At 35.6% G+C, this 23,087-nt stretch overlaps 1 protein-coding gene across 1 annotated transcript; it reads right to left on the bottom strand.

The window, feature by feature from the left end:
• Positions 1-2,926: 2,926 nt before the first annotated feature.
• On the bottom strand, positions 2,927-8,735 carry LOC134270655 (splicing factor 3A subunit 2-like). The gene is made up of 3 exons (XM_062752892.1): positions 8,725-8,735; positions 8,229-8,331; positions 2,927-3,541 (listed from the first exon to the last, which is right to left on the bottom strand). The coding sequence occupies exons 1-3, from the start codon at positions 8,733-8,735 to the stop codon at positions 2,927-2,929; spliced, it is 729 nt and encodes a 242-aa protein (XP_062608876.1).
• Positions 8,736-23,087: the final 14,352 nt, after the last annotated feature.

Here is a 23,087-nt window from a genome sequence, read left to right as displayed (position 1 = left end):
TCAACCTAACTCTACCCCCCCCCCCCCTTCAATGGAATGTTATACATTTTTTTTTTTAAATCAGAAATCGTTTGAAGTTTTATAATTATTTAAGACAAACCTCTATAACCATCATAACCAAACAAATGAAATGGAAATTTAATCTTATAATAACTTAACTCCTACCTTCTTAAGTAATCTTAAGATAATTGAACTCAAACCTATTTCATCTCTTATCTTTAATTTTTATTCAATGGGTTTTTATAGGGATAAGAAACTATATTCTCATGAATGCTATGCCAATACGGCGGTGTGTGCAGGAGTTGTATAAGACATAGCATAGATAAGAATAAAACTAACTGAACTTCTTTAATTTAGTTTTTAAAATTTTTTTTAAAAATACAACTATTTAATGGGAAATTCTGTCGCCTCTTACGACAAGCCTCTAATAGGCCAGGAACCTATTCTCTAAGCCCCCGATCCACCAGGGGGTTTAACCAATCAAAAAGGACCAAGGGAACTAAACAAACCTAACTCTACCCCAAACGCTCCCTCAACCTAACTCTACCCCCCCCCCCCTTCAATGGAATGTTATATATTTTTTTAAAAAAAAAAATCAGAAATCGTTTGAAGTTTTATAATTATTTAAGACAAACCTCTATAACCATCATAACCAAACAAATGAAATGGAAATTTAATCTTATAATAACTTAACTCCTACCTTCTTAAGTAATCTTAAGATAATTGAACTCAAACCTATTTCATCTCTTATCTTTAATTTTTATTCAATGGGTTTTTATAGGGATAAGAAACTATATTCTCATGAATGCTATGCCAATACGGCGGTGTGTGCAGGAGTTGTATAAGACATAGCATAGATAAGAATAAAACTAACTGAACTTCTTTAATTTAGTATTTTAAAATTTTTTTAATAATACAACTATTTAATGGGAAATTCTGTCGCCTCTTACGACAAGCCTCTAATAGGCCAGGAACCTATTCTCTAAGCCCCCGATCCACCAGGGGGTTTAACCAATCAAAAAGGACCAAGGGAACTAAACAAACCTAACTCTACCCCAAACCCTCCCTCAACCTAACTCTACCCCCCCCCCCCCCCCCTCAATGGAATGTTATACATTTAAAAAAAAAAAATCAGAAATCGTTTGAAGTTTTATAATTATTTAAGACAAACCTCTATAACCATCATAACCAAACAAATGAAATGGAAATTTAATCTTATAATAACTTAACTCCTACCTTCTTAAGTAATCTTAAGATAATTGAACTCAAACCTATTTCATCTCTTATCTTTAATTTTTATTCATTGGATTTTTACAGGGATAACTATATTCTCATGGATGCTATGCCAATACGGCGGTGTGTGCAGGAGTTGTATAAGACATAGCATAGATAAAAATAAAACTAACTGTACGTCTTTAATTTAGTTTTTAAAAAAAAATTTAATGATACTTTTTAATGGGAAATTCTGTCGCCTCCTACAACAAGCATCTAATAGGCCAGGAACCTATTCTCTAAGCCCCAGATCCACCTAACTCTACCGCAAACCCTAATTCAACCTAACTCGACCCAAACCCTAATTCAACCTAACGCTACCCAAACCCTCCCTCAACCTAACTGTACCCCAAACCCTCCCTCAACCTAACACTACATCAAGCCCTCCCTCAAACTAACTCTATCATAAACCCTCCCTAAACCTAACTCTACCCCAAATCCTCCCTCTATGGAATGTAATAGATTTTTTAAATTTTATAATTATTCAAGACAAACCTCTTGAAGCAAATAACTGAAATTGAAATTTAATCTGATGAGTAGTTAACTCCTACCTTCTTAAGTAACATCATGGACATCTGCCACCACACCAGGAACATCAGGGACATCTGGCACCACATCAGAAACATCAAGGACATCTGTCGCTGCACCAGGAGCATCAATGACATCTGGCACCACATCAGAAACATCAGGGACATCTGGCACCACATCAAGAACATCAGGGACATCTGGCACAACATCCGAAACATCAAGGACATCTGGCACCACATCCAAAACATCAAGGACATCTGGCACCACAAAAGGAACATCAATGACATCTGGCACCACATTAGGAACATATGGCACCACACCAGGAACATCTAGCACAACACCAGGAACATCTGCCACCACATCAGGAAAATCTGCCACCACACCAGGAGCATCAGGAGCATCTGCCACCACACCAGGAGCATCAGGGATATCTGGCACCACACCAAAAACATCTGCCTCCACACTAGGAACAACTGCCACTACACCTGGAGCATCTGCCACACACCAGGAACATCTGTCACACACCAGGAACATCTGCCACTCACACCAGGAACATCTGCCACACACCAGGAACATCTGCCATCAGGGACATCTGGCACCACACCAAGAGCATCATGGACATCTGCCACCACACCAGGAACATCTGCCACCACACCAGGAGCATCATGGACACCTGGCACCACAAAAGGAACATCTGCCACCACACCAGGAACATCTGCCACTACACCAGGAACATCTGCCACCACACTAGGAACATCTGCCACAACATCAGGAACATCTGCCATCACACCAGGAGCATCTGGCACCACACCAGGAGCATCAGGGACATCTGGCACCACACCAGGAACATCTGCCACTACACCAGGAACATCTGCCACTATACCAGGAACATCTGCCACCACACCAGGAGCATCTGGCACCACACCAGGAACATCTGGCACCACACCAGGAGTATCAGGGACATCTGGCACCACACCAGGAACATCTGCCACTAGACCAGGAACATCTGGCACCACACCAGGAACATCTGCCACTACACCAGGAGCATCATGGACACCTGGCACCACAAAAGGAACATCTGCCAACACATCAGAAACATCTGCCATCACACCAGGAACATCTGCCATCACACCAGGAGCATCAGGGACATCTGGCACCACACCAGGATAATCTGGCACCACACCAGGAGCATCTGACACCACACCAGGAGCATCAGGAACATCTGGCACCACACCAGGAACATCAGGAACATCTGGCACCACACCACCACACTAGGAACATCTGCCTCTACACCAGGAGCATCTGCCACCACATCAGGAATATCTGCCATCACACCAGGAGCATCTGGCACCACACCAGGAGCAATAGGGACATCTGGCACCACACCAGGAACATCACAGACATCTGCCACTACACCAGGAACATCTGCCACCACATCAGGAACATCTGCCATCACACCAGGAGCATCTGGCATCACAGGAGCATCAGGGACATGTGGCACCACACCAGAAACATCTGCCACCACACCAGGAACATCTGCCACCACACTAGGAACATCTGCCACTACATCCGGAACATCTGATACCACATCAGGAATATCTGCCACCACATCAGGAGCATCAGGGACATCTGCCACTACACCAGGTACATCAAGATCAGCAGGTAGGGAGGGAGTCGCACAGGACTGAGGCAAAACAGTCCTCACAGGATCCTGTACATCAAACGTAGGCATCTCCTCATACTGAAATAATATTTATAAAACAGGCTTATTCATATTTTACTCATTAAAGTACATTACATATACATTTGTCCAAATAAACAAAAATGCTCATCATGAACAAACACTACAACAGCAAAAAAAATTAATATTATAATCAAATGAGTTTAAATTTATGTTTATCAGGAATTAAAATTTTCATGCGTATGAGAATTTTTCATTTTGATCAATTCATTTTCAATAACTGAATACCTGTAATATTGCCACATTTCAAAATTATTAAATTTTAAAGCGAAGACAACAAAGATAATGGTAGCAACTGTTCCTTTGCCTGGGGCACTCAGGACTTGAATCTACACTATTTCACCTGCGGAAGCTTTCATGTATAAATATGACCAATTATGGCTTAGCTGTTTTTAAGAAAAAAGACTATAAAAGATTTTTTCCTATATATTCCTATGTAAAACTCCTATGATCATCCATTATAGCCCCACCCTTTTACTAGGGGTCATAAACTTGAATCTACACTACTGGAGTTTTATTAAGAAACTTTTGCAATTGACAACTGACTTGTACAATTTCAACAGAGACAAACTCCATTTACTAAAATGTAAAAGTCAGCTGTCGAATGTTAAAGTAAGTCTCTTCATAAAACTCCACTTGAAGATGTATCCATACAAGTTCCATCTTTCCTATACATTTGTTCCTTTATAGAAAATGATTTTTAAAATCTCCAAGTAATTTTTCACTAAATCATAATTATCTTCCCTTAAAAGAGAATGGAGCCATCAATTGAATTTCCATCACCCAAGGATACTTAGGGCAAGTCTGGTTAAAATTGGTTCTTGAGGAAAGCTCTTTTAAGTTAATTATAAGCCTTCAGCTCAGATGAGCTAAAATAATAAGAGGAATGTAATCAAACCTTAAAGATATATATGCCGTATTAGAGTTTTATTTTTAAAGAATTAAATATATGTGGTGTCTCATCAAGTTATAAAAGTTATATACTTTCTGCAAATAAGACAATTCTACTCAATCACTTTTAAAAGTTATTAAATATTATTTTGTAAAAATTATTTTCTCTCCGAGTCGGATATTAAACCGCCTCTTATTGAAATATTCATGATCACATGGTCTCGCATGCTCACAGCAAACAATCTGAGGTCCAATCTCGTGAATGAGCTGAAAAGCATGATGGTCTACTGCGCTTTTACTACAAACACGTGGGTTAGGGAAATTTAGGATAAAATTTCAAATGACGGCTGGAAAGTCACGTTTACAATTTTTTGAAACGTGTTTGAGAAAAATAAGAAGAATAGGTAATAAGTGAGAATTCCCATGCTCACACTGACAAACAAAATCTTTTCTCTTTTTAAAAAGTACTTTGAAATATCACTAACAATGTCTCCACAAGTAAATAATTTTTAAGACTCAGTTTTTAAACTCGATATCCGTTAATTCTCCATGTAACTGGTTGAATTAATTGTTGCTAAGCTATTACTACACGTAGAAATTTAAAGTTTATGCATTTATAAAACGTAGGTAATCAGAGATTAATTACAGAGCTCACCTCAACGAAAGTTGTCTTTAAATAAGGCAAAGTCACATGATTAACAAACAAAAAGTATACATTCCAAAAATGAAAATATTTCTAAAAGCAATTTTGATCTGATACTTTGAAATAGACCTACATAAAAAATTTAAACAACTTCTTCTTCATGAAAATGTCATGAAAATCCAGCATCTGAAGCTAATTTGAGAGTTTTCATCCCTTGATGCACCATTTGTGCAAGTTTGGTTTATACAATGTTATATAAGCCTTATAGTTTTTAGTAATAGACCTGCAACTATATTTTTTACCTTGTCTATTATCTGAAAAATGTATGTCCAATTCAGCATCCAAAGCAAGTCTATTAGTGTGCATCCTTAGATGTATCATCCATGCAAGTTTGCTCATTATAGGGCTCATAGTTTATTGGAAATGAAACATGCATCAAAACTAACATTTTTCACTCATCCACAAAAAGTAGGTCAGATTCAGCATCCGAAGCAAGCCTGGAAGTATGCATCCTTAGATGTATCATCTATGCAAAATTGGTCATAAAAGAACTCATAGTTCCTTGGAAATGAAACCTGCACTAAAAATTTTTAACTAATCACTCAACAGGAAAATGTAGGTCAGATTCAGCATCCGAAGCAAGCCTGGTAGTATGCATCCTTAGATGTATCATCCATGCAAGTTTGGTCAACACAGGGCTTAAAGTTACTTGCAAATGAAACCTGCACCAACAACATTAACATGTTCGCTCAACTGGAAAATGTAGGTCAGATTCAGCATCCAAAGCAAGCCCAGTAGTATGCATCCTTAGATGTATCATCCATGCAAGTTGGGTCAACACAGGGCTTATAGTTACTTGGAAATGAAACCTGCACCAAAATTGTAACCTGTTCACTCAACTGGAAAATGTAGGTCAGATTCAGCATCTGAAGCAAGCCTGGTAGTATGCATCCTTAGATGTATCATCCATGCAAGTTTGGTCAACATAGGGCTTAAAGTTACTTGGAAATGAAACCCTCACAAAAAACTTTAACCTGTTCACTCAACTGGAAAATGTAGGTCAGATTCAGCATCTGAAACAAGCTCGGTAGTATGCATCCTTAGATGTATCATCCATGTAAGTTTGGTCAACATAGGGCTTATAGTTACTTGCAAATGAAACTTACACCAAAAACTTTAACCTGTTCACTCAACCGGAAAATGAAGGTCAGATTTAGCATCGGAAGCAAGCACGGTAGTATACATCTTTAGATGTATCATCCATGCAAGTTTGGTCAACATAAGGCTTATAGTTACTTGGAAATGAAACCCACACCAAAAATGTTAACCTGCTCCAAAAACATTAACCTGGTAATTCCTTTGCTGAAACTGCAGCATCTGAAACTTTGTCTGGTACAATTAAACACACTAAAACCATTTTCCATGCTTGTCTAATCAGTATAGGACACAGAAGTAATTAAAAAGAAAACTGCTTCAAAAAACTTAACCTTAACCTGTGGGTTTAAAGCTCCAGGGGAGGACCCAAAACGTTTACCTGAGTTTCATATTTTTTTTTAAATACGCCGAGGGTATCACATAAGCTCCCCCCAACTTCGTTGAGGTGAGCTAAAAAGACTTAAGTTTCACATTTTTTTTTTAAATTACCTCTATATTAATTGTGCATGTGAAAAATGTGTATTTTAAAAAAAATATATGTTTCGAAGATTGTACACATTGTAAACATTGTCATTTAGTTAGCACACCTCAGAGTTGGTTATGCTTTTGTACCTCATAAACAAAAAATACAAAAAATAATTTCCTCAATCTGAAAATAATTCACAAAAATGCTTTTCCCGCACACATGGTGCAGAAAATCCAGCATATAAGTAGGTCCTTTATAAATATGCATGAGAATATGTTTTTTTCCCGAAATGTACTTTGTTAATACCCCCCCCCCCCAATACATCGGCAATTAACTTACTTGTTGAAGTATTTGCCAAATTTGCATAAAGCTAAAATTTCTTGATAATCACAGATACACAAATCTTAATTAATTTGTGTATTTGAAAATCAAACACAGGTGTCAATTTACAGGAGCGTAAAAATCTTTCCAAAGTCATTAGTCATGCCGCATGAAACTTTGTTTTCACAAGTGTAGCAATTAGGGCTTCTACTTGTAACTTGTGAATTTCTTTAGGTAGAGGAAACTATGATTTTTACATAATTTGTTGGTTTATGATTTTTTTCATCACAAATTAATGCAAGGGAAATAGTAATTTGTTTTAATTGCATTAATTTTTGATAGCTCATTTTAGCGAAATAAAAATTATATGTGACATTTTTACAGTGTGCAAAAATGACTGTTTAACAGGTGGCCGTTTATTCCATTTATTTTATCAACTGATTAATATGGCCGTTGATTTCAGCCGCTCAAGTTTCTCAGTATTTTCTCATGTGCATTGATCCTAGAACGTGTATACAGCATACTGTATGTTTCAAACTTGTACACATTGTAAACTTGTCAAGTAACCTGAACACCTCAGAGTTGGTTAATTTTGTAATTTAAACAGTGTCACAAAAAATAGTTTTATCTGATCTTTATTTCCCGCGCACATGCGCAAAAGTGCATATACGTAGGTCCTTTATAAATATGCATGAGAATATTGTGTTTTTTCCCGACCAGTACTTTGTTAATACCGAATAATATTTCATCCAATTTGCAGGAATGCTTCATTTTTGATAGCTCTGCCTCATCATGCTTCAAAAATTTTTGTTTGGTTTCAGCTGTGCAAAAATACTGTTTAACAGAGCATACATATCTTTAAGCTAATATGGACCAGGTCACAAGTTTCAATCAGCATTTGGGTAAGAAGGCTAGGGATCAACAAACTAACTTACTTTTTTTAGAAATGGTATCTTAAGCACTTTAAAATTTGATCATTTTTTTATATCTTTAAATGGAGCTCTTCTTTTAAAGGAGATCAATATAGTCTGAAAATGGCTCCCCCCAGCCTAGCAAATTAAACAATGAAGCCCTGCACTTGAACCAGAACCCTTGACTCAATGGTTAATTTCACAAAATCTCACCGTAGTGCTTTTGAATTTCACATAATTCATGAAAATATAAACTATTTTTGTACACAGGGCACGAGCTGTGTTACTATTCATGTTTACCTCTGTCTCCTCATCCATTAGCCGCAGCTCCTCCTTGACCGCTTGTCCATAAGCTCTGAGTGCCTCCACTTGCTCACAAAGCAAACGAAAACTCTCATCAAACCTACAATCACAAGTCAAGGATCAAACTCTGTCATTGTTTTATTTCTTTTGTTGCTTGTGGACAAATTTGAAATAAGGGAATTTAATTGATAAAGATTAGTTTTTTTCGTAGTATATTTCTGTATACCGAGAAATTTTTGCCCCTTTCACCTATTCCTCAAATATTGGTGCAGCATGGCATGTGATAAACATGTTTTAAAAATTATAAAAAGTTTCAATAGTGGAAGGGAAAAAATGGATTCCTCTACACTTCATATTTTAAGTTTAATATTTGAACCAGATATGAAAAAAGTTAAAGAAAGTTGGATGGACATGAACACCATAACATGATAACTGCCCAGTTCTCACACAGTAAAATCATTTTTTGTATAAAGACAGGTATAGAATTATGTACCTGATACTCATCTTTCTGCTAAAAATTAACACATTTATGCTGAATTTCCATAAACTTTCAAAATATAATTTTCTAAATCATTCAAATTCTCAAAAAAAAAAAAAAAATACAAAAATTAACAAAGAAAAAGAACCCCACCTAACTGAACACTGAAACTTTTTTGTTAAAAAATATGAATCTCTTTAAAAAAGAAAATCAAGATTGTTTTCAATGGAGTAGTTTCAGTAGTTTGTACTTTCAAATTTAATGTCCCTCCCTCATCAAACCTAATTAATTAGTTTGTACTTACATTTATGGCCCCTCCCTCATCAAACCTAATTAATTAGTTTGTACTTACATTTATGGCCCCTCCCTCATCAAACCTAATCAATTAGTTTGTACTTACAATGGCCCCACCCTCATTAAACTAATCAATTAATTTGTACTTACAATGGTCCCTCCCTTATCAAAACTAATCAATTAGTTTGTACTTACAAAGGCCCCTCCCTCGTCAAACATAATCAATTAATTTGTACTTACAATGGCCCCTCCCTCATCAAACCTAATCAATTAATTTGTACTTACAATGGCCCCTCCCTCATCAAACCTAATCAATTAGTTTGTACTTACAATGGCCCCACCCTCATTAAACTAATCAATTAGTTTGTACTTACAATGGTCCCTCCCTTATCAAACCTAATCAATTAATTTGTACTTACAATGGCCCCTCCCTCATCAAACCTAATCAATTAGTTTGTACTTACAATGGCCCCACAAACCTAATCTCTTACAATGGTCCCTCCCTCTCAGCATCATCCATGGGCCTCGCTGGAACACTGAAAATGAAATGCACTTGACATTCAGTATCTCAAACACCAATATCTCAAATACAATGGATAGTGATTTTTAAGTCCCAATGCCTACTCCATAAGTAGTTTACCCTGAATATCTATACATAAAATATACTTGAACCTCAGTATCTCGAACATCCATGTCTCAATATCTTGGATATCTCAAATTTTTTCTCAGTCCAGTTGGGTTCAAGATAGCGAAGTTTGAGCATGTTGAGTGTAAAAATATATTCCTTATAAATCACTTTTGAAATAAACCTTGAAAAATGATATCATTTCATGGAACAATTTTTAATTCATGCATCTTTTAAAAACTATGACTCATGTGAGTTTTTTTTATAAATGGTCCTGTAAACTGTAGACTTAAAATGAAGACATTAATTAATCATTTGAGGTTTATAATAAAACGAGGCCAAAGGTCACAATGCTCACCTGAGTAACATTGGTTTTACACTATCCAAGGATGCTTCCACACAAGTCTCAGCGTTTCAAGTCCAGTGGTAATATTTCTTAAGAAGGAGTTTTTATCATTTTTACTATATATTTCAATGAAAAAAATCTTGGGATTCCTCATAGTGGCCCATACCTACCCCTGGGGTGAGTTTCTGTCCTGGTAGTTCTTAAGATTTTTAAATGACCCCATCCTATTTTTGTCTTTCTTGATTATTCCCCCCTAGGGGTTGGCCATTTACTTCAATAATTTACACTCCCCTTCACCCAAAATTACCTCTTCACCAAAGGATCATCTCCTTACTTCACAACTCTAATTAAATCAGACGCTCTTACCACTGTGCCTCTTGGGCAACATATATTTGATCGTAAAAAAAAAAACATGAACATAAATAGTATATACATGTATATTACTTACTCGAATTCCTCCCTCCATACGCAGTCAATCAAGATCGTCGTATCCACGTCGTCCATGGATGTGTCAGCCTCCATCGTCTCTGAGGAACAGCTGAAAGGGGAGTAAGACATGTTGAATGAACAGCTGAAAGGGGAGTAATGAATATTGATTAAACTGCTGAAAATCAGTTACAGTAATTGAAAAATAATCCTAACCCCAATATATCTTACAGCAACATCATATCTCAAACACCAATATTTTCTCAAAATATAAATATCTTTATTGCACATCGACATGGGGCTAATCTTGTAACAAACATCAAAAGTAAAGTATGTTTTAATAAAAATTTTTATTTGCCTACTGTATATCAACAACCTTTTTATAAATGGTCCTGTTTCGTACAGTAGACTTAAAATCATTAATTAAAAGAACAGTAATGCACAATTAAATACGAAAATTATCCAAATTAACTTTTAATTTTTATGCCTTTTTCTGAAAATTCATAAAATCCCCCACATTGTTAATGGCGCCATTTTGAAATACCTTGCTTTCATACAAGATTTATATATTATTTGTAAATCCAGTGGTTTATTATTTATTTTTTGTATTTAATGTGGTAAAAGGAGTTAAAACAAAAAAAAAATTTTTGAATTGTAATTCAATCATAAATATTTTATTATATTTTTAATGAACAACTGGGCTTTTGTAACCCACTTGCCTGAATTCGTCTCAAGTGTTTGCACTGCTAATGTTAACACATTTTTATCAAATCCACCATCTCTAAATTTTTAATTGCTTTGAATCCATTCCCTATTCACTTAATTACCGTTAATTATGAGTCACCAAGTAATATTGGGTCGGCCAGTTCAATTTGGGACTTATAGCTCTTCACCATAAGGATACATTTCCGGACTGTACAAATTTTTTCTAATGATTTTGTTTAAAAAGTGCATGGGACTAAAATTTTGATTAAAAAAAAAAATGAACATTAAGTACTGTATATACATGTATATTACTTACTCGAATTCCTCCCTCCATACACAGTCAATCAAGATCGACGTATCCACGTCGTCCATGGATGTGTCAGCCTCCATCGTCTCTGAGGAATAGCTGAAAGGGAGTAAGAAATGTTGAATGCACAGCTGAAAGGGGAGTAATGAATGTTGATTAAACTGCTGAAAATATGTACAGTGTTGAACTTTCATAATCCTAACCCCAATATATCATGCAGCAACAACATATCTCATACATCAATATCTCATACAACATCATATCTCAAACATAGGTAATCAAAGATTACGAAGCTCACCTCGACGAATGTTATCAGTTTAAGTAATGCAAATCTCACATCATATTTTCTTATATTTAGTATTCATCCCAACAACAATATTCTTGAAAGTTGTGTTTAGCCCCTTACATGGCATATACACATTTCTAAGCCTGTAGCATGAAAAATATGTATATGTATAGTGTTTACAAACAAATATTCATAACTGTTAATAATGCAGATATCAAGGTCTTCAAGTTCATTCGGATTGATCTGTTCCCAAAACTTTAACCAAGTCTCTTGTATGGAAAATAAAGGTCAGATCCAGCATCCGAAGCAAGTCTGATAGTGTCCATCCTTAGATGCATCATCCATGCAAGTTTGGTTTAGCTAGGGCTTATAGTTACTTGGGAATGATAATGTAGGTCAGATCCAGCATCCGAAGCAAGTCTGGTAGTGTCCATCCCTAGATACATCATCCATGCAAGTTTAGTTTAGCTAGGGCTTATAGTTACTTGGGAATGAAAATGTAGGTCAGATCCAGCATCCGAAGCAAGTCTGGTAGTGTCCATCCCTAGATACATCATCCATGCAAGTTTGGTCCAAATAGGGCTTATAGTTACTTGGGAATGAAAATGTAGGTCAGTTCCAGCATCCGAAGCAAATCTGGTAGTGTACATCCCTAGATGCATCATCCATGCAAGTTTGGTCCAAATAGGGCTTATAGTTCCTGTGGAATGGACCTGCTCCAAAAACTTTAACCTGGTCACTCATCTGGAAAATGTAGGTCAGATCCAGCATCTGAAGCAAGTTTGGTAGTGTACATCCCTAGATGCATCATCCATGCAAGTTTGGTCCGAGTAGGGCTTATACTTCCTTGGGAATGGACCTGCTCCAAAAACTTTAACCTGGTCAATCATCTGGAAAATTTAGGTCAGATCCAGCATCCGAAGCAAGTCTGGTAGTGTACATCCCTAGATGCATCACCCATGCAAATTTGGTCCCGGTAGGGCTTATAGTTCCTTGGAAATGGACCTGCTCCAAAAACTTTAACCTGCTCCAAAAACTTTAACCAGGTCACTCATCTAGAAAATGTAAGTCAGATCCAGCATCCGAAGCAAGTCTGGTAGTGTACATCCCTAGATGCATCATCCTTGCAAGTTTGGTTCAGGTAGGGTTTATAGTTACTTGGGAATGGACTTGCTCCTAAAACTTTAACCTGGGACGCCGACGCTTTTTATAGCATAAGCTCATCTCGACTTCGTCGAGGTGAGCTAAAAACCAATATCTCATACAACATCATACCTCAAACACCAATATTATCTCATACAGGATAAACTGATTGCACATCGAACCCGGGGCTATTTATTATAAATATTTTTATTATATGATTGAATAATTTCCATCTCTCTGATTGGCTGAGATCCAACTATGTTAGAAAAATATTACCTTGTATTGACCTGCACGTGACGTTCCAGGTCAATACAAGGATTTATTTCCTATACATTGATCTAAAAAAAGATTGGAAAATACCAAATTGATACAAATGGTTTTAGAAAGCTATTTAAATGACTATGATTTTTATTTTCATGTGAACAAAACAAAGCAAATATATATTTTAGGTGAGGGTGGTAAGAGGGGATGCAGGGACCCACTCCAACACATTTATACTCAACAACATTTTTTTTTACTTTTTGGCAGTCAGTTTTTCCTGATAATATGCGAATATATGTACTCCTTCCTTTCAAAATCTATCCTTTAAAAAAGACTGACATTATATATTTCTTTCATGGCAACTAAAATTGATTTTAAAAAAGAACATTTCAAATTGATATGACTGGTAAAGTTTATTCATATTTTAATTCTGCTTCTCTCTTGTATTTGGCTAGGACTTAATTAATAAAATGCAAACAAGTAATGATCATTTTATCAGTGAATCATATAATAAAACAATTATTGCTGGGTTTTTTTTTTTATCAATACAATGATTTAACCATCTTCGAAGTACAATATTCACCTCGCCCTTCGGGCTCGGTGAATATTGTACTCCTCAGATGGCTAAATCATTGTATTGACCTCATAAACCAGCAATAATTGTATATTATATTCACCAACATTGACAACAGCATAGCACTGTTAAGCTTTAAACTTCGAAGAAATCAAACAAAAAATAGATGTGCACAAATAGATACCTTTTTTTAAATGCTTAAAATTTATTTTGTAAAGCTATTTTATTACCAGATGACTTTGATATTTATAGAAAGCTACAACATTGTATACCCAACTCTGTATTGAATCTTAAATTAAGATAGGTTGCCTCATTAATAAAGTCATGTGACTTTTCATTAATTGTGGTAACTAATATTTATTACATGTAGAACTTTGAGTACTGAGTGTCCTTTGTTTATTATAAAAGAGGTAGTTCAGAATTGAATGCTATCACTGCATCAACTTTTTGTAGAATGAAAACATTAAAAAAAAAAAACATAATAGAATACACATGTAGATAGATCAATCTATTTTGACTAGCTAATATAAAGATAAATAATCAGTTAAAGATAAATAATCAGCTTATTTTGTCGCCCGCGTGGTGCAGTGGTTAGAGCGTCTGCTCTAGAGTCGCTAGGTGAAGAGGTCAATCCTTACGTCGCGGGTTCAAATCCCACTGTGGGACGTGGAGACCAGTTCTTCGGATGAGACTGAGTGTATACCGTGTTGCAGTAGGTGCTGACATGAAAAAGATCCCTCCCTGCTCAATAGATCAAAGAGGAAAGGACAAAATTTGCTGTTCTCCAACGGCAAGTGGTGGCATCTCCATATGAGTGAAAAATTCTCGAGAGGGGCGTTAAACAATATACAATCAATCTACATATTTAAGTGGGTTCAAACTTTTTGAGGTTTGAGGAAAAATATTGGTTTGTTGGGACTTGATTTTGTGGTGGGAAAATGTTTAGTAGTAATGCATATGAAATTTTACATTTCCTTGTGATCATAAATGTGTGTGTCTCTCCATACCTTGGAAACAACTAAAATTGAAAACCAACGAAAAGAAGTGCTTTCACTGTATGTATCACATCCACTGAATACCAGTGTTTTTTTCCATATTTCTTATTTATGAAGACCATTGCCATTAATCAGTGCATTCACGACATTAAGCAAGCCACTATAAGGGCTGTCACAGGTACCCGAAATGACCTGGAGCTGCGGAACAATTAATTCAGATCGGGTTCTTTTTTTTCCTGAATCCAGATCGGTTTTGATTTGTACAATAGAGAAGGTTTTATTATAAAAATGGTGTCTAAAATGAAAGGTTCATTAGAATATTAAACCTGTCATTAATATGTTGCTGTTTCTTGAAATTATATAAAAAAAAAAAAAAAATTGTGGAATATAATACAAATCATGAGTTTTTATTCTATCATATACCCAAACCAAAAAACCCGAAACCAACCTAAAAAAGGATATTAAGTGCACTAAAGCTATGAGAGTTGGGTCCCAGTGTTTTGCACAAAAAAAATCCTGAATTTCATGAAATCAATGTTTCATAGGTAATAAACAATGTCTTAAGAGCAGGTTTTGGTATATAATATTACATGAAAGTACTAAATAATGCCAAGTGAGACTAGAATTTGAGACGGGGGTCAAACTTTTACAGTTTTAAGTCACATTTCTATTGTTATTCATAATCATATGCATGCCATTTTTCAACGACATTGTTTAAACTGAGCCCCAACTTGGCCATTGGTGTCATTTGCAAAGAATGTGACTATTTTAATCTAAACTTATATACATATCCAAACGACAATGTTTGCCATGTTGCGGCTCGTATCTAATTTTTTGAAAAAGTCTCCACACTAACTCCAAGTTAGCCACTAAATTGACAGGTCCCCGAGTGTAGACAATTGATATTATATTCACAAGGTGACATTGCACGGTTCGATAGGCCAACGCTTTCATTGAACATTTCATTGTGTTTGTCAAATGAAGTTTCTATTCAGACAGTATAATCTAACTTCTAACTTCAAACTATGATTTTTGCGCAAATCTTAATATGGATTGAAGTTGGTATGTGTCTTATTTTACTTTGTATTTTTTTGTTAGGAGTGTTTTGAAAGAATTCTTGTATTGGTTATAAGTGAGATTTGTAAATTATAAGCTCATGTCGCCTCAGTATTATGGTCTGCAGGGCGATACATCAACCCCATCCCTAAACACTACAATCATTTATTATTTGTTCACCATGAAACTACACAATCTCTCTCTCCACATGATTTAAATTCATAGTGTAGAATCTGATTGCGAAAAAATCATATGTGCTATTGTTTATTACATTCCACATCCATGCAATTTAAATGTCTCCGCCTATTTGCGGGTATCTTAAATTCGATAGTGGTCTGTTCAAATTTCCGGAATTTAAGGCTTATACAAGTCATGTTCTTTTCAATGGCATTGTATGTAATTATTGAAATATGTATGACAAAAATTCAAGGCATAAATATCAAAAGCATATGCTTGCAAAATAATCATATTTTAATTTTATGATATATTGTAATGTAAAGATTAAAATGGGTAACCAAAAAGGTTCCAAATGACGTACTTAAGTGCACTTATTCTTTAGAACATACCGACCTGAACCAAAAAACTCTGGAACTGTGACAGCCCTACAAGCTATGTGCAAAAATTTCTTGAACAATTAATGGTTGTTCCATTAGTTATGCATACAACATATTCATCTACAGAAGCAGTGATCTATAATACAATATTTTATACATATTAATGATATTTTCAATTTTTTTTTTTCATAAAGATATTAAGGTGGAAAATCCCTCTGACAATTTAAGAGAGATAACTCTTTTGATAAGAGAGATAACTCTCTGCAGTCATTTATTCATGAAAGTCAGTGAATTGTCATCGATGCCAGAGTTTACAAATTTTATTTATTTTAGGACCATTATTATAGTCAACTAACTCAATCAAACCTGTTCTGTTGTACAGATGTTGATTTCTATATTTTTTAATTATTTATAATAGTTTACCTAAAACATTTATACTCAGTTTCTTCAAACGGTGTAAATTGAGAAATTTCTATCTCTTAATGTATAAGTCATTTACTTGTACAGAAATTTCAGATGCAGAATTGTTTATAACCATTTAATTATAATATTTTGTTTCAATAAAAAAATATTTTCAAGGACAATAATGGAATGATAACTCTTAAATTGTTTATGGATCTTAAAAATCTAATTTACCATATCAAATTTTCTTCACATCATGATTTGACATTATTCATTTCTGGAAAAGTAAGCAACGCTTCCTACTTCAAACAATTTTCCATTTGACAATTTAATGGATAGTTGTTGCTGAAAATTAATCTTTAAAAATTAAAGTCATGAAATTTAGAGCAGAGGGATATTGCCCCTTAATATCATTTAATTTCTGTAAAATATGCTGGACTCTGATTGGATATAAAATTGTTTTGATAACTGCTTCAATAAAATCTAGAGTTCGCTTGACTAAGCAGTCGGAAGTACTCTCAAGGCTGTCTTCACATGTATATATTTCCCGCTTCTAGATTACTTTTTGAAGGAATAGTTAAATAGTTTTACTTTAAAAGATATTTTCCTGAATTTCGAAACCTGCATGTCCATAGTTTCACTTTAAAAGATATTTTCCTGAATTTCGAAACCTGTCCGTTACATTCCTGACTTATTTCCTACTTTTGTTTCTTTTTTGAATTATCCCCCTTTGGTAAACAAACCAAATCGTCTGCATGACAACTATACAGTTATGGTACAATCTGATGATTAAAATCAGCTGTTCTGATATGCTACCTCTTACGAACAGATGTTCGTAAGTGGTAGCATATCAGAACAGCTGATTTTAATCAGATTGAGTTATGGTAAAGAATGAAAGAAATCAGCATACTTATGTTAAATGAATGTCTTTGAGATAACTGGTATGAACACTAAAACTTTGAAGAAATGTTTTTATGCTACTAAAGCTGTGAAATGCCTTTAATTCTTTAGAAACGAATGATCGAGAAAAACGATACCACACGAATGAGGATGGAATTCGTAAGCTTAATTTGAAACAGTCGGCAAAAGACCCTTTCAGATTTTACAGCATTGACAGGTTGTGATACGTCTTTATATGTTCAGAAATTCAGATGAAAACGAGCGCAAATGAAATCCAAAAATGTGACCTAGAACTGTTAGGTTATTTAAGTAGCTTCCCTTTACATTTATGAACTTACCAGGGAAAATACACCCATTGGGATATAGCAAAATATAATAACACAACAGGTATTAGTTTTTTTGTGTTAAAGAACTGTTAATTATTGATGTACGGAAGACCGTTGGTGCCATGTATGAAAAATATTTTATCTGGCGGCCACCACTTACTATATGGTGGCCGCCACATATATATCTGGCAGTCGCCACATATTTTATACGGGGGCTGCCAAATTGATGACATTTGGTCTTCAATCAAAGGAAAAAATATAATTATTACATACATTTCTTAAATAAACAATAAAATGTCCTTCTTTGTTAGTATTGGAATTAACCGTCAAAAGTTATGGCCAAGCTTAAAGTTTATTTTACTAAGTGGGTCAAACTCTAAGGTCGAGGTTGAAAATATTTATACCAACTGAAAGATCTTGTCACAATGAATACACATGTGAAGTATGAAAGCCCTAGCACCAACTGTTCTAAAGTGCATGGCCAAGGTTAATTTTTTTTTTTGGTTTAAGTGGCCGAGTAAAATTCCATGGTCAAGAGGTCAAATTTGGTGGTACCCAAAGAAAGAATATACTTGTCACAAGGAATACAAAACATGTGAAATATGAAAACTATAGCCCCACCCAGTCAATAGTTGTGGACAAGGCAAACAAGACAAACAGATAAACAGACAGACATACAGGGCAAAATTATATATTCCCGTATCTTCGATTATGGGGAAATAAAAACAATAAACTGTCCAAACTAATCTTTTTTTTGACTCCCTCCTCCCGGGTAGGGGCAGCTTTTCTTCACACATCCATCTCCTGACCTCCAACCCCCTCCCCCCGTGGATATGCATAATAATTTAAGCATTACATTTAAATCTGAAATATGTTTACTAGTTATTTAACTAAACTTTGATAAATGTAGGGTAAAGGCATGCATTGGATCATTGACATGACCATGCTGGCCTCATTGTAACAGCCAAACAGGAATATATTCGAGCATTTCTATTTTCTTACCCAAATCTCCTCGTCCGGTGCTGTGCAAAAATGTCGTCGCAAACCATCCTCGAAGAAATCAAGGAATACGTAGGAAATGAAAAAGAAATCTCTGTCAACTCTGAATATCGTGCTTCTATATCGCCAAGTGTAATCTGGAATGGATGAGTACCAGTTCACGTGGTCAAAATCTCGAGCTGGCTGTGGTCACTGGGGCGTGAAAGTGTGAATAGCAAGGGAGACTGGAGAAAGGGTGGTGGAAGCTTGAATTTCTCATTTTAGGGGAGTGGGGAAAACACATTTAAATAAAGCTCTGATTTTTTTCCCGTAGATCTAAGCACATTTGACAACATTCTGTATATTGGTACATGTAGACCATGCGCGGATCTTAAGGGTAGGCCGGTGGGTTGATAAGAGGGGAGGGGGTTTTACCCGCCCCTGAATTTTTTAGTTATTTTAATAATTATGCTAAAGTATTTTTAGGTAAAGCAACATTAGACCCCTAGAAAACACGAACCGCTCCTTCAAAATACAGATACGATAATTATGTGAAATGAAAATGTGAAATGAAAATTCACTGCATGGTATAGCATGACACGGATGGAGCTCATAGGCGTAGTCACAGGTTGGGCAGCGGTGGCACTAGCCCCCCCCCCCACTTTCAGATCGGGGGGGGGGGCAAGCTAGGGTATGTCTGCCCCCCCCATTTTTTAATGAAGAACAAAATCACAGTTATTTTGAAATATTAATATTAAACCTCATTTTATGGCATTTTTTTATGTTCAACAAATGAGTAAGCATGAATCTCTTGAAGAGTTGTATAATATATTATTAATGTAATATAGTAATTAAATCGTTAAGACCTGCCCCCCACTTTTTCCCCCAACATTATCTTTACTATAGGAAATGTTCATTGAAGGGATAGTTGCCCCCCCCCCCCCCCCCCCCCCCCCCCCACTTTTTGACCATAGTATAGTGATCTTGAAGAATTGTGGGAAAAAATTGGAATTGAAAATAACGTGCCTTTGAAAAAGTTGCCCCCCCCCCGAAATAGGGTTTTCGAGTTTGGGGAACTTTCAATCTTTTTTTTTTTTTTTTTGTTTTTTGTTGCTTGTCAAAGAATTTCTGAAGTTGAGCCCCCCCCCCCCCCCACTTTTAAGTTTGTGACTACGCCTCTGGAGCTTTAATTTCAAAGTCAAAGCCTACATATTGTACAAAATGTACATGTATTATGACCATCGGAAGCCATACCCCCACACCACTCCTGCCCCTCCCACCCCCGGAAATAGGTTTTTCATGTTTGGAAAATGACTTTACCTTTTTTTTGCTTGTCAAGAAATTTCTGGGTTGGATTTTTTTTTAACTGCATGGGGTGGACCCCCAGTACCCCCCCCCCCCTCCCCCCCCCACCCACTTGGAAAAAAAAAATTCTGGATCCGCGCTTGGTAGACAAGCATGAATTACAAGTACAATTTGGTCCTTTACCATATGAAATGAAAAGTTAAATAGACTGAAGTCAATTTCATTTTATTTGGAATATCAAAAGTTCGATCAGGGCTTGCCTGGGGTCCAGTTTTGACCAGCTGTTGATCTTTTGTAATCCATATTTAGTTTGCTTCTTGGTGTAAGGGAGATAATTCAAATAAATCCAAACCTGTTTTGCCTAAAATGAACATCTAGAATTTTTAGCTCACCTGAGCCGAAGGCTCAAGTGAGCTGTTCTGATCAAAATTTGTCCGTTGTCTGTCGTTGTCGTCGTTGTTGTCGTAAACTTTTTACATGTTCATCTTCTTCTCAAGAACCACTGGGCCAATTTCAACCACACTTGCACAAAGTATCCTTGGGTGAAGGGGATTCAAGTTTGTTTAAACGAAGGACCAAGCCATCTTCCAAGAGGAGATACATATGCATTAGGCAAAAATTAATGGCATCTTTTAACAAGCTAATTCAGAGAATTTGTGTCCCCCGCATAGGGAAAAAGTAAATCATGCGCAGTTCGGTGGGAGGGGGATCGAGTCGGATCTCCTTGACTGAATATGTAGAATCATTAAATGTATACATGTATATACTAGCTGTAGATTCCTTATTTTGCGCGAGTACTTTTTATCGTGAACTGGGTCTTCAACGTCAAATCGCGAGAATAATAATTCGCGAATGGAAGATTGATTAACGGAATTTACATAGATTTTAGCACCATAAAAATAAAAGCGAGTAATATTTTTTCGCGAGTGACGCTTCTCGCGTAATTACGCGGAAATTAAATCCTCGCGTATAAATAGGAATCTACAGTACTTAAGCAAATAAGATATGCCAATATGGAAATTATTGCAGCCCGGAGGATACGTATAAGTTTAAGTGTTGGTGTATGGGGATTGGGGTGGGAGTAGTTATTTAGAACTAAAAGTTTTCTAAACATTGAATAGATTGTTATTCAGAGTGTTCTTTCTGTTTATAAATTACGAGATTCATAATATATTTACTTTCATAAAGTAAATGTGTAAAAATATAATTGTTTTTCATATTTAATGTATAAAGTAGCTTATCATTTACTATCGAAAAAACGACAGGTCTCTTTTTTAGAACATCGAATTTTACTTCTCGCATAAAAACGCACTCTGCACAGTTCGTGTTTTATATTCTAAAATTGAAATTGAATACATTTTTGAATATAGGTAATGCATGTGTCTAACTTTAATTTATATTTTATGCAGCCAACATTTGATTGAGGAATTGATCAAGTTGAAAATGGTATCGTTTTTGTTTGATTTTTATCCAACTTTAAGTTTTCCAAATATTCGTGAGTATCGTCTACATCAATTAGACGCATGCCTTTTCACCCATATCGAAGCGGTTTGATAATCAACACTTTTGCACTGTTTACTTTATACATTTCCCGGGCGACAGTTGAAGGGGGGGGGGGGGGTTGGAGTGGCCAACTTTTTCAAAGCCAACTGTCTTTCACTTCCAATTTTTTCCCTACATTTCCTTGATATCACTATACTATGGTAAAAAGTGGGGGGGGGGGGGGGCAACCATCCTTTCAATGAACAATTACTATAGTAAAGTTACTGTTGGGGAATAAAGTGGGGGACCAGCCCCCCCCCCCCCCCCCGTTGCTACGTCCCTGTAAAATGAAGGTAATTGCGGGAGTTTAGCATTTAAATGTGACGTTTTACCGTCAAATTCATTTGGGACATATAGCTACATGTAGTGCATATATGTGAAACAGCAATTATTATTAAAATTTAAGACACCGCAAGTTTAATTTCTGTTTCGAGATCTTTTCCTTAATAACATGGCAACATTTTGTAGAATTTAAAATAATTTTTAACATTATAGGATTCTTTTTATATGGAATACTTATCACTCTGTAATGATGATTTTATGAGTTTGTGGAAGCCAGACCTCAATTTTTTTTCTTTTCACATGCAGCACACTATCATTTAGTAAAAAAAAGTTATTTAAAAAAAAAATGAATCGTCCGGGATTCGAACCCAGCACCTCTCACATGTGATGCGAATGACATACCACTAAACAACGGAACTGCTTTACGTTTCTAAGTTTACATGCTAGAAATGAAGTCACATACATATATATATTCACGTTCGAAGTCACATACATGTACATATTCACGTTCGATATTGTCTTAAACAATAAAATGCTTTCTTTGTTTGTTATTACTGGAATTAACGGAAGCAACTGTTTCAGAAAAAATACATAACCCGCGTAAATGACAAACCTTTTGAAAAGTGATCTATTGTTCCTATACCTACGCTCATCAGCGTGTCTGATGTAAAATAAGCTATGAAGAAATAAAAGTAAAATATCCTTAATTTTAACTCAAAATGACCAGTATTGCTATCATTCAAGTGTTTTTGTTATGTAATGTTATGTAATAGTTAGATCATATTAAGTAAAATTTTAGTGGTTAACGACGACAGACCTAAAAACACTTGAATGATAGAAATACTGGTCATGGGGTAAAGGTGGGACCATGATGGGCAATCAAAATCTCTACATAGACATATATAAGAAAAATCTTTATAACTTTTTTTTCTCAAGTATGGCGAAATTATATATGTATGCATTATCGATATAGTGACATTCTCCAGTAATGAAAAATGCAAATCCCTCTCCCTCGACAAGTAATTTAAACTTTTCAATACTGATCTGATTTGTGTTTCTAACTAACCCATG

The sequence above is a fragment of the Saccostrea cucullata genome, unplaced genomic scaffold (genome assembly GCF_032062105.1).
Source record: "Saccostrea cucullata isolate Sc308-1 unplaced genomic scaffold, CSIRO_AGI_Scuc_v1 ctg468, whole genome shotgun sequence".
In the NCBI taxonomy this organism is placed as follows: Eukaryota; Metazoa; Mollusca; class Bivalvia; order Ostreida; family Ostreidae; genus Saccostrea; species Saccostrea cuccullata.
Note: the sequence above shows the minus strand (reverse complement) of the source record. Positions and strands in the feature narration are given on the sequence as shown.